Genomic DNA, 13675 nt, shown 5'->3' on the forward strand with positions numbered 1-13675 from the left:
ATTATGTGGCTAGTGTGCGCTGGGCACTTACATAGGTTTTATTTCTCATCCTTGCAAGGGTCTTGGAAGATGAGTGCTACTATCCTTGGATCCTTATCTAGGAGACTGAGGCAGGTTTACAGGCAGCATGTGACAGTATTAGAATAAGGGCCACAGGCTTGTGTGATCCAGCGTCTGCATGCTTTCCATAACATCAGAGGTCCTTGGTTTTTTCCACTGAAGTTCCCGAATGCAGAGGAAATCAATACATTATGCCTGGGGTCTAGACCCTTTGTAGCTAGAAGTAGCCAGCAGCCAGTTCAGAGTTTCTTTGATGTCTCATGCTTTAATCTTTAAAATTTATGCAAATTTAGCTTTCTACTTCATAATATAAAAGTATAAAATAATCCTTTAAACTACTTGACATAGTATAAAATTTCATCTCCAGGAAGAGCTCCTGTTTATCCTTCTATCCTTCCCTCCTGTCCTGCTGGGTACCACATGGTGGGGGTCTGCATATCCCCACTGTAGAAGGTCAGCGTTGCACCATGGTGCATCTCAGTTGAAGTCTTAGTACCAATTTGTTGACAAATTGTCACTTGCCAAACCACCCCCATAGAAGTCTTCTTAATAGAGAAGAGTCCCTAGCACTTCCCAAATTAGCCTTTTTTGATTCTTCATGGAGATATTTGAGTGACATTCATCTGACTAGAAGTTTAGAAATTATTTAATCCTGTGGTTTGCAAAGTTTCATTTTTTAGGATCCAATGTTATTTTCACATGCAATTTCTCTTGGAATTCTGGTTTATATAACATGAAAACATGAAGACATTCTAGTTTCCACAGGGGCTGAAGGCCATGTTTGTTTGGTGTGTGCCTGCCTCAGGATCCTTCAAGGAACCCCAGGTCTGCAGAACAATGTTTAGACATCCTTGATTGAATTCAGAGCACCCAATTTACTGATGGGAAAACTGAAAGCAGAATTTTAAAGGACTTGTCTGCAGTGACCCAGCTCCTTAGTGACCAGCTAGGAGGAAATTAGTCTAAGAACCGAGCCTGCAAGTTCTTCTGGGACCCCTAATGACCTTTTTGGCTTTCTTTTCATTGAATAGTTAATTTCCTAACTGCCTTTCCTAACTCCAGAGGGCTGGAAAGTGAAGTTCTCTGGCCAGGGACATCCCACAGTCTGGGTCAGCTTCCATGTTAGGATGGTCTCACCAGTAAGGGGGAGACTGACACCCAGGGCCTCAGAGACAGAACCAGATCCAGACTGGTGGTCTTCTGTGCCACACCCCTGTCCTCACTCTGGGCCATGTAGAAGCTTCTCCTGCCATGAACAGAGTGCCTCTGTAACAGAAAAACCCAGGTCTTCCCGGGTGTCACACATGAGATACCAAGGGACACAGTGCAGGAGTTTGCGGGTAATGCCAGAGCTCAGCACCTCCTTCTCCCCCACAGAGCACTGATTCAGAGCCCCACCCTTCTTCATCTGACTATTGGTTTGTCTCTGCTGATTTCAGACTTGAGTGAACAGTATAGCTCTTTGCCAAGTGCATGTGGCCACTTGGAAAATGACCTTGGGAGGCCATGTAACCTACCAAGGTGTTAAGAGTATGTTTGAGTCCAGGGAAAGGATTTGCAGGTGGATATCAACCAGGGTCCCAAAGAAGACATTGACAAAGGGCTCAATCAGGCCACCACAACCTCAGCAGCAGGTGCAGAAGTGTGAGGAACCAACCCTGAGTAGAGTGACTGGTTACTGCTGACCTCAGTGAACTCCATCCTGTGCTGACTTCCCTCCCATCTCAACCTCTGGACATTCCGCCACTGTCACTTGGCTGCCAACTACTGCACAGGCTTTACTGAGTGATGCTGAATGCCTCTGCTGGCTGCCAGCACCGCCCTGCCAGGCAGACATGTTGGTGATCCCATGGGCTGTGTCCACTCAGTTGAGGACCCAGATCTGGCCCCCATAGTTGGACCTGTCCCTTGTCTATTCCAGCCCATGTAGATATAGCACCATATGGTTTAGCATTTGTCCCTGTACAAACCTAGAATCCCTATGCTGCTTTTCTCTCTGATAACCTCTAGGCAATTGCTCCATTAATCTCAGTAACACAGGCCGTGTGGCCCGCCACTTGGAGAGCCCCTGACTCTATAGCTCCCTGTGAAAGCATCAAATTCCAAGGTAATCTTCCAGCCTGCCTATTCATTGTTGAAGTCAGAGCTGCAAATCGGACAACTTTAATTTCCAGTAGAGTACTGTTATTTTTTAATCTGTTGTTGTCTAATAAACCACACGGAGTCTAGTGGTTTAGAACAGCCACCATTTCATTGCCCAGGTGGGCTCTCTGACTCGGTGCTAAAAGGGCAATGAGGGGTGACTTCTCTCTGCTCCACCCTGTACTGGTCTCAGCTGGGAAGACTGGAATGGGTGAAATTTGATTCAAGCCCTCGGGGCCGGAATCATTTGTAGACCCCAGAGACCGAGCTCAGTTGGGCTGCTGACCAGAGGACCTCTAGGTGGCCTCTCTACGTAGCTTAGACTTCTCGCAGCATGGGTGATGGCTTCTGAGAGGCAGCACCCCAAGAGAAAGCGTTTGGAGAGCCAGTTGTCCCAGAGACCAAGGTGGATGCTGCAAGGCCTCTGCTGATCTAGTGGGGAACGTCACACCGCATCACATCTGCATTCTGTCGGCTAGAAGTGAACCATGAAGGTCAGTCCAAGTCAAAGGGGAGGGGAACTAGATTCTTCCTTTTGATGAAAGAAGAAGAGATTCACCTTTCAGGAAAGCACGCCAGATGAGATAGAGTGTGGTCATCATTAGGAACATGGTGTGCCTTGGTCTGCTGTCTGGCCATGATTGACACCACTCTTAACTCAGAGTATGAAATCTGAATCAGGCCTAGAGGAGGATGAAGCTTCTCAGAAGCTCCCTCTCTTTGATACAGCACCCTGAATATGCTTTTCAATTTGATACCTGTGAATGAGAGACAAGTTACGTGCCTATCAACACCCAACAAATAATGGGTGGGTGGGGGTGATAGGGAGCTGCAATTGACGTTTCTGTTGGAAAAGGAAGGTGTGTTGGTCATTGTTTTGTCACTGTGGGCAAAAGACTTGACAGGAACAACTTAGAGAAGGAAAAGTTTATTTTGGCTTATGGTTTCAGAGACTCAATCCATGTTGGCAGACTCAGTAGTTCGGGACCCTAGGTGAGACAGAGCATCATGGGGGAAAGGTGTGGGGAAGGAAGGCTGCTCAGTTCATGACAGCCAGGAAGCAGGAGAGCTTGAGGACAAGGAAGCAGGGGTAATATAACCCTCCAGCCATGCACTACCTGCCTGTAGTTACTGCCTACTAATCCACTCACATTACGAATCCATCAAATCGATTAATCCACTGATCAGGTCAGGTCACAGCTCTCATAATCTAATCATCTCACCTCTGAACACTCCTGCATCATCTCACACGTGAACTTTTGGGAGACTTCTCATATCTAAGCCATAGCAGAGGGATTGGAATGAGGGTCACATAACAGTCACCAGTTCTTAGCGATTTTGAAATACAGCTGAGAAAATGGCCTCAGTTCCTTGATGAGAGTCCAGTGCTGCTCCCTGGGAATTTTTCTGTGGCTCCCAGTTTTGCCTTCTGGGCTTTAACTTTTTCACTCTTAGTCATCTTCCCTTTGCATAAAAAGCAGTCTTTACTGCAGCTGTGTAGTTTTGTCAGCTGATTTCCACTCACATTTCAGGGGTCTAAGGAGTCTTTTTGTCATGCAGTGTCTCTGCAAGTCCAAGAGGGTGTAATTTTTTGAAAACCTTAGTGGGTTTCTTATGTATCAATTTATACTTCACTTGATTAGACAAAAGCCACCCCCACATCTATCTCTGCATAAACCTTTCTCTACTTTGAACCCTTTTTGAGGTTCCTGTGACTCAACATCTATGAAGCACCACCTTAAATCTTTCTGACGTCTTAAGAAGGGGCTTTACAGTCATACTCTTGGCCTCTTCACTCTGAGACTTTGTTTTTCTACTAGTGTCCTATATTAGATCTTTGTCATGAGGTCCTTTTTTACTCTGAAAATCTTTTGCTGAGAGGTTGGAGATAAGACATGCTTTATTTTTGAACTTTGCAAGTCTTGAATCCTAATATATATTTACTCTAATTCCGATTGCAAACTACATAACTCCTTTGTTAGCTCCTCTTTATCTGTACCTTAAAATACATAACTAAGGCAAGAGTTGACCCTGGGCATTCTTCTAAGAACTCTCCTTAGCCAGACCCATCTGTTCATTAGGTCCATTTCCCGTTTTCCACATTCCCACGAGCATCAATCTTGCTAAACTTTCCACCCCAACATAACAAGGGTCAGTCCTCCATCTTCCATAGTATTTCCCCTGCTCTCCTTTCAACCCTCCACTTCCATCAAGATTTCTCCCACCTTCCAATCCCAGAATTAACGCCACATGTTTTAGGTTTTGTTAGAACACTACTGTACTTTCAGATATCAAATTCTGTTCTGGGTATCTGTTGCTGTGTAATCATTATGCCAAACTTAAGGCATCTGCCAACAACCATTTTATTAAGTCTATAGATTTTTTTGGTTCAGGGTCAGGAATTTGAATAGAATACAGTAGAAATGACTTCTCTTTGCTCTGGAAGCTCAGTTGGGAATACTTGAAAAACCAAGATGTTTTGGATGTCTGCAGGTGACTAGAGTGGCTGGGGAATGGAATTGTCTGGAAGCTTCTTCAGTCATACGCTGGCTGTTGGGTTGGTTGACTCAAAGGTCAGAGTCAACTGGAGTGGTGGACCACTACATCACATATGGCCTTTTATTTTTCTAATTCCCTCCTTCTTCTTAAATGTTTTTGATTTTGATTGTATGAGTTTTTTTTTTTTTTTCATTTTATTTTGCTTGTTTTCATGCTGTTTTAGTTTATTCATATGATAATATAGAAGTGCAATAATAGATGCAAAATAGAGAAGAGTTAACTGTTCTAGAGTCCCAGAGGTAACAATACCCATGGTATAGAAGTCAGAAGTTCTTGAGAATGTATAGTGAAAACTAAGTCTCTCTCCCACTCGACCTTCAGCCACCCAGAGCTCTTTTCCAGAGGCAGTCTTTATTACTTCTTTCTTGCATATCTGTTCAGAGATGGCCTATGCATTTGCCTATCTTTATGATAAGGCACACACAGACACATGTTCTTTCATTCCCACAAAATGGTAGCACATTATACACACCATGCTGCAGTTTGCTTTTTTAATTTTATTTTATATACAAATGTATTGTGGAGATCATTCCTAGGGCTACTTTGTTCTTTGCATTTTAAAATTCAATTAATACTTCCCAACTGCCTCCTACCAGGCTAGATCATTTTACTCACCCATAAGGAATATATGAGAACCTATTTTTTCCACTCTCGTCAGGAGCATGTTAGCAAACTTTTTGCAATGTTGTCAAGTGTTAACAGGTAAGAACGTGATATTGCACTGTAGTTTTAATGTGTCCTGCTGTGAGTGAGGCTCAGCTTCATTTAACAAGTCTTTTTCTTATACAGACTGCTTTGGAACATGAAATGCTGCCCAGTGATCAAGCAATATGCAAATAATGTGGAATACCATATTTTTTATATGATTTTATTCTAGTTAGCTGTTTCCATTCTGATTTATATACAGTACTCTTCCAGGTGCTATGAAAGAAATCGATTTCCCAACCTTTTTTGGGGGGGTGGGTACTAGGGATTGAACCCAGGGCCTTGTGCTTGTGAGGCAAGCACTCTACCAACTGAGCTATATCCCCAGCCCCTCAATTTCCCAACTTTAATGGATGTTTATTTAAAAGTGTCTTTAAAAAGTTGACTTTTTATTTGCAAGTACAAGTGTTTCAACCCTCTTCCCGTAGCCTCCTCTATATCAAAAGATGTTCTACTGGAACCAACATTGTCATAGTAAACTACTTTACAAATTCAATTCAGCAATGACATTTATGAAGCAATTAGAAATTTACACATCAGTTGGATATTTTTAGCTGTGATAATAATATTGTGATTTTGATTGAAAAAAAAAAGAGTCCTTCTCTTTTAGCGATTCTTACTGAAATAGTTATGGATTAAATGATATCGTTATCTAGAATTTGCTTCAAAATAATTCTGAAAGGGCTAAGCAAGTAGATGTATAGATGAAATAATACTGGGTAAGTGTTAATAATTACTGAATATGTGGTATTCTGTCTATTTCTAAGTATTATATGAAATTTTCTAGAAAATTTTAGAAATCCAACAGCTCCCTTCATCCATGGTTTCACTATCCATGACTTTAGTTACCTGAGGTTGACTGTGGTCCAGAATTATGCACAGTAGAATAGATATTTTTGAGAGATATTAAGGTAGTTATATTCACCTGGCTTTGATTACAGTGCATTATTATAAGTATTATATATTTTATTGCTGTTAATCTCTTACCATGCCTAAATTATGAATTCAACTTTATCATAGGTATGTGTGAATAGGAAAAAAGATAGTACATGTAGGTTTCAGTACTATCTGTGGTTTCCAGTATCCACTGGTGGTCTCAGAATAAGTGCCCCTCAGATAAGGAGAAATTACTGTAGTATAATTATAAGATATGCTACATGCACCATCCTGCAGAAAACAGACACTTCCCAGGTGCAAAGGACCTTGTCTATTTATTCACTGCACTGAGCCTGGGCCTGGGACACTGCCCTTACCTAGCAGCATACACATGCCTCGAAACCCAGCCTGCTCGCTCCTCCCCAGAATGCTACTCTATTTTCTTCTCCCACTATTGACAGCCCTGATGATGTGCTCCCTGAGGGAAATCAGGACAGGTGCTATAAGGTTCATTCATTTGGGGATCAGGAAGGTACTTCCAGGAAGCTCAGGGGAATTGACATTGAGGTGCCTGAGACAACGAACATCATCCTGTCCAAGACAACATGGCTAAGCAAAGTAAAATGGCCTCTTTGATTAACACGAACTGTTTCATTTAGGAACCTATTAGGGACTTGCCCACAGCCGAGGAATAACTCAAAAGGTTACCAGGGGTCACAGAACCTTCAACCCTACTCAGGAAGCTATGTTTCTCTAATCCTGTAATAAATAGTATTATTTAGAGCCCAGAATAATTGAATGCACAGGAATGTGCTTCATGAAAGTTCCCTCATGAAGAAGAAGGGTATATAGTGTCATAAGAAAGATGAGAATCAGCTGGGCACCATGGTGCATGCCTGTAATCCCAGCAGCTCGGGAGGCTGAGGTAGGAGGATCACAAGTTCAAAGTCAGTCTCAGCAAAAAGCAAGGTGCTAAGCAACTCAGTGAGACCCTGACTTTAAATAAAATACAAAACAGAGCCAGGGATGTGGCTCAGTGGTGGGCTGCCCCTGGGTTCAATTCTGGTATAAAAAAAACAAACAACAAAAAAGACGAGAATCAGAATTGGAGGGTAATCAAAGGAAATGGCAGGAATACAGGGTGCTGTATTGGCCCCATGAGTTTGTGTGAGTGATTCACTTAGAAGCACAGAAAATTATGATTTTAATGTTTGTGTGCAGGTGTTAGGATGGTTGCTTCCAAATGAGAATAAAAAAAGATTAAAAAAAAAAAAAAAACCCAGTTGCATCTTGCCTTGAAGGCTCTTTTGAGAAATCATCAATGTTGTATTACATATGCCATTCAAATCTACCAAATGGGCCAGATGGCTGCCCGAATACCGTGTGTCGCCAGCTGCCCATTGCTACAGATGAAGTCTTTTCTGCTGACACTTGTGTAACTCATGAGCCCCTTATAGGGCATTGATTCTTTTGATGCTGTCAAACACTTATGTGTCACTGTAATTATAAACCATAAATATACATGACACCCTGTGTTAGAATTGCCCAGCTTTTGTTCTGGAAGGGAGGAGGCTGCATTTACTACCTGAGAAGAGAGGAAGGATGGCTGACTTTCACCTTCCATTCTTTGTAAATATTATTGCTCCTCTCTCATTGGATGCTCCCGGGTTGCTTTGCACTCACCAAACCTCGGCTCTCCCAGACAGCACAGACTCCCAGGGCTAATATATATTGCTAAGCCCCAGGATCAGAGATTGCCTGGCCCAAAAGCCAGGGGAATATAATTCAGGAGAATCCAAATGACTCTAAATTAAGCCAACCTATTTTATTTGACAACAGACCAAAGTTCTTTGGAGGTCACAGAGCAGGCAGGTGTACGGTATAAAAGGAAGTGGGTGAAAGGAAGCAAATCAGCTTCTTTCAAATAGACATTTTTTTCTAGAGATGCGTTTCTTTTTGCTTTGAAAGAGGCTGATTCAGTGCCATTCACCTATTAAGAAGGAAGCACAGTTATTTGTATTTGCCTCTAAAAACTGAGTGCCGTTTCCCTGTAGCAAAAGCTGAGCATGTGTTTGCAGGGTGGGGAAGAGGGCAGGAAGCCCACACCATTCAGATGCACCAACTAACAGGCTGAGATGGACCCCCGACCCGGGCAGGGGGCACATACATTCCTATCCAGGAAGACCCAGGTAGAATCCAACACCTTTATTTTAAACCAGAGGCCCCAGAGAGCACGTTTCATGGCTTTATAAACACAAGGCTCAGATGCTTCCCGACACCCAAGGTTTCTGCTTTGTAGCATGTAAATAAATGAATGCTCCAGTAAATATCTGTGTGCTGAGTTTACAATCTTGTCTTTCAGAAATATCGACAATATATGGCAGGACTTCTGGCTCCTCCTTATGGTGTTATGGAAACGGGCTCTAACAATGACAGTAAGTGAAAAATGTGAACATTTTTATATCTGAAAATTTGTCGTGTGGTGTGTGTTTACATGTGACCAAAAAAAAAAAAAAAATTGTCCTACACCAGCTTGACAGAAAATCTCCAGACTCTCATGTGGATAAACAGACCTGCCAGCTCACACTTGAGATATTTAAAAATGGCTAATGTAAGATTATTTTGCGGTCTTAGCTCATGGAGTGGGGCATGCTCTGGTGCCAGCTGGGACATCGGCATGCGTAGAGCACTTTCTCAAAATATCTTTATTCGATAGTGAAATGCAGTGTTGTTTCTCTGCTCTTTTAAAGATGGTTCCTGAAGAGCATTTGTCTCTGCAACATCTTACTTATTTTGACTCTGTTGATCAGTCAGAAAAGCAGTGTGATTCATCATTTATTCTTCTTAAATCACAGCCTCTTCAGATGTCAGCCCTCACTAGGAGCCGGCTGCTCCTCCAAGCTCACGAGGGTGACCAGGGAAGGTGATGGGCAGGTTAACGGTGGCGCGCTTTCTCTGAATGGCCAAGTGGCATGGTGTACACATGAGGTACAGATGGCCAAAAACTTTCAGGCCTTCTGCAAGAGGCTAGTTTCTGGTTAGTGGTGAAAGAAAGGAAGTTTTTCTGTGTGATTCTCTTTCCTGGCTCCAAGAGTTCATAGACTTGGGGTTCATAGACTCCAAGAAGTCCCTGTCCCTTCAGTCTGTGTGTCTTCATGCCCATCGGAAGCCTCTGTATAGTTCGGTTACTGCTGTTGCTCAGAGTCTCTCCACGTACCTGTGTGTCTCCGTAGGCTGTGTGTGTGTGTGTGTGTGTGTGTGTGTGTGTATAAGTGTAACAAGGCACCAAGTACTGTAGTGTTTGAATCTGTGGCACTTTGACCACCAGACACAGTGATATGATGGGCAGCACTTCCTGTCTAAGTGACTTAGGAGCACGGAGTTGCCCTTCATACCTTCTCTCTGGTCCTTGAATTCCTGCCCTCCCTCCCAGTCTGGTCTCTCTGTGTAGGGACCCTCCTCCCTCTTGACCCGAGGCATCTGCAGGGAGCTGCCTTACCTGCCTGCTCCTGTGTCCCCTTCTGGTGAGCCCCTCTGCTTCTCTCCCTCCTGCAGAGGGACTGGCAGGCGGGGCGGGGCGGGTCTTCCTCTCCTCCTGTGCTGGTTTTTCTCTCTCCTGGCTGAGCGGGGGATAACTGGCCAAGAGGAGTGCTTGGGTGAGATTCCAGCAGTGCTTTCTCCTATGGTGTAACTTCGAGCTAGACACTCACTCACGTGGTTTCTTCACGGGGTCGTTGTGAGCAGTAAATGAATGAAAGGGTGTCATATGTGTGGAAGGATGCCAGGCGTGTGATGAGCACCCACATGGTGGCCCCTCTTACCTCCTCACCTCCTCACTCCGTGACCCCCACAGTCTGGCTTCAGCCCCATCTTCTTCAATGCACTGCTCCAGAGTTACCGGGGACCAACCCATGAAAGATCCACATGCTCCCACCCCCCAATCTTACTGACTTCAGTGACTGCCCCCTCCATTCTCCCTGGGCTCCTGGGGCTCCTTTGCCGTGTCCTGATGGCCTCATCTGTCTCTTGCATTTTTGCCTCGTTCACAGGTACTTCTTCCCCTCCCCAAAAAGTTTAGATATTACCCAAGAGTCTGGCCTTGGCTGCTTTTCTCTTTGTTTCGCCCTCGGCCATCACGTCTCTGCTGTGACTGATACAGACTTCCTCAACCAGCATCCCTTCACCCACCACTGGGCACCCTAACACTCCAGTGACCACTGGTTCCCCTTCGACCTGGATGTCCTGCTGGCCCCGTAACCTCGAAACGTTCATTAGGGAACTCATACTGATTTCTGAAGACCAGTCCCTTCCCCCCCAAAGCCCACCACCACCCTTCCTCTCTGCTCCTCCCATTCCAAGTTCTAACCTCAGCCACTCCGGCTGCTGCTTTATCTCCCAACCCACGGAGGCTGCGCAGTCCCAGCCCTGGCTCCTTTCTCCACAGTCTTCATGGTCTTTAGTTTATTTTCCCCCTGTAGCCACCTGGCCGAGGCCTTGTCCCTCTTGACCCAAGAGCAGAGATGAGTTGACCGCTCTCAGTATCTGACCCTTGGTGTCTGCCTTGCAGCTGATTTCCACAAAACCTTTTTTTTTTTTTAATTTTTTTACTTCTTATTATGAAAAATTGCAAACATACAGAAAGTAAAAAGAATGGTATAGTTAACACCCTTATTGTCATCATTTTGATTTAATATAAATGTTTTTGTACTTGTGATTTATTTACTATTAATCAATTGATATGTAGTTTAATGTTAATATTTTGCCAGACTTCCTTCCCTTATCATCTAAGCATATTCACTCTCAATGTTTCTGGAGGCATTTTTGAAAAGATTCTTCCATGTATAACCACAACACCACTATGACATCTAATCACGGGCATGATTTTCTTTAAGGACATCCACTATTAAGTCCACACTCAAATTTCCCCAGCTGAATATCTTTATTGCTGATTACTCAAACTGGACTCCAATCGAGACCCTTGCCATTGCATTTGGAGTTAGTGTCTTAAGGATCTGTTCATTTTGAATAATCCTCTTCCCTTGTTTCTCTTGATCTTATCACTGTGTTCCCCCAGACCTTGTATGATAGTTCGTTGTCCATGGATGTTTGAATTCCAAGACTATTAATGCCTGTGTTCAACTTTCAAGCTCCTACGTGGCCTCAGATCACCTTTTCAGTAGTATTTCCCTACACCTCCCCCGGTTTCCAGCCACTCAGATATGCAGATTTGTGCAACGGTGTCTTTATTTTATTGAATGTCCTAGAAAGTGAGCTTTTGCTATACCTTGTATCCCCTCGCGCAGTCAAGTCTCCTTCTTTCAAATGGTTGTGGAGTGGCCACGTGGCTGGGTGGGTTCGAGCTGTTGCAGAGTGCTGACACCAGCCCACCCTCGCTCCTCTGACAGACCTGGGAAAGTAATGACAAATATTCCCATGAATGTTCTCCATTTCAGGAGGCTGCTATCTTTGTTCCCATTTTCCTGCCTGAGGTTTCTGTCCTGAGACTATCCCAGTTTGGAGGACAACGTTTATGTCTCTTCCCCGCCTAGGCTTTTTGCATACTGCCCATTAGGGTGGGCAGTCAGTTCTGTCAATACCAGTGTCATAAATTCTGTGTGGTCCCTGTATAAAATAAAGAATGTCTTATTTACTCAGAATGTCCTATATACTCACTGTTTCTACAATGCAAACCACCACACACTGTTTCCTTGGTTTGAAGTGAGGTGCACACCACACATAGAAACAACCCATGCTTCTCCTTCCTCAACATGAGACCACTTGTGCCCACTGTACAGGGTGCATTAAGCTCTGCTGACTCTGGGACCTTCCAATGTGGCCATCGTTACAATGTCTGTCAGCCTAGCAGCCCCAAACGAAGTGAGAAAGAATGGGGCCCACCTATAGTAGATGCTCATGAAATATCTACAAATGAATGAGTAAATAAGTAATTGATGAGTAGTTCACTTTTTAGCTAACTAAAAGGTAACTGAGGTACCTCTGGGAGAGTCCCTGCCATGCTCAGACCTGACTAGAAGGAAGCAGGAGGTTGCTTTGCTCAAAATGGAAGTTATGTTCTTATGTCCTAGTTGCCCCTAGATTTAAATCATTAGAACAGTCTGAGGTGGTTTATGATGTAAAAATGCATTACCTGCAACTGAAAGGTTGGTGTCTGTCCACTGCCCTGAGTGTTCTGGTGCCAGGTCAGTGGAATTAGTTATTTACGTGATGTGAATGAATCAATGATGGATTTTTGCCTCTGGGAAAGTAAAGTATCTGGGAGAGAAGCAAAATAAGCCTGGGTTTTGTTGCCTGGACATATAGCCCTGCTCCTGTTTCATTGATTTATTGGTTATATATTTTTATCCATGCTGCTATTTTTCCAACCAGGATTATATGAACTTTTATGGAAAACACCAAAATGTTACTTGCCTTTGTTCAGCAAAGGATTTCAGTTGCATTGTACAGGTTGATCAGACAATTTATGGCCTCTCTCTGTCTCTTTTTCTTCCTCTAGGAATTCCTGACAAGGAGAACGTGAGTAGCTATTCTCTCTGCCTACTTCTAAAAACTGTCGTAAGGTAAAAAATAACATGGTGACTCTACCAGCAAAAAAGGCTTTTGATCTACAGTCAACAGAATAATAAATATTTTTCTAATCTTTGTGCATCTTTGGTGAGTCACTTTAAAATATCAAGGAGAGAAGGATGATTGCTCTGACCTGATCGACAGATATCCCAGAGATTTTGTCTGAAGAGAGGTTGTTCTAGGGGCAAATGGTATGATGCTAACCGTTTTGTTTTTCCCATGATGCATACGTGTCAGTAGAACAGATCACTAGTTTGACACCATGAAGAATATGAATTGCTTTTCCTTAATAAGAATACAAACTATGAAATTTGGGGTGAGTTGATGAATTCGCCTGGTTATATCTAAAAACACTAAAGTCAACATATTTTTGGGAAAACAGGTAATAAAGCTTTGGGACAAAGCTCCCACCAGCAAACAGTGCCAGTGGTAGTAGTTTAGTGGCACATTTGTGCATATAAATAACAGTAACACTATTTCTGTTACCTAGACTCCAAATGCAGACAACATGGAAGGCTCAGAAGTGTGTAGGGATTAATCTGTAGGGGTATTTTCTTGGCACTCGGATGTATCACCTTGGAATTGTGTTCCTTGTCTGTTGTACTTAAGCGACAATGTGACCAAACTGTCATCCTTTCCTTTCTCTACTTTCAGTTTATCTGTGAGCAGATATACCATCTTATTTAAATGCAGATTATTTGTGTATCCTTTTCCAGAGATCTGGCTCTTTCTTTAGGTTATCCTCTTT

At 43.4% G+C, this 13675-nt stretch overlaps 1 protein-coding gene across 7 annotated transcripts in view; it reads left to right on the forward strand.

Moving 5' to 3' along the window:
* Positions 1-13675, forward strand: part of Rapgef4 (Rap guanine nucleotide exchange factor 4) — a 279641-nt gene that overhangs the window by 142484 nt on the left and 123482 nt on the right. For all 7 annotated transcript variants that reach the window (XM_047543020.1, XM_047543011.1, XM_047543009.1 and 4 more), the window contains 2 exons: positions 8705-8777; positions 12857-12876. In XM_047543020.1, the coding sequence (XP_047398976.1) occupies positions 8705-8777; positions 12857-12876 (93 nt within the window). The remainder of the gene's footprint in view (positions 1-8704; positions 8778-12856; positions 12877-13675) is intronic.

This window comes from Sciurus carolinensis, chromosome 3 (genome assembly GCF_902686445.1).
Source record: "Sciurus carolinensis chromosome 3, mSciCar1.2, whole genome shotgun sequence".
Classification (NCBI taxonomy): domain Eukaryota; kingdom Metazoa; phylum Chordata; class Mammalia; order Rodentia; family Sciuridae; genus Sciurus; species Sciurus carolinensis.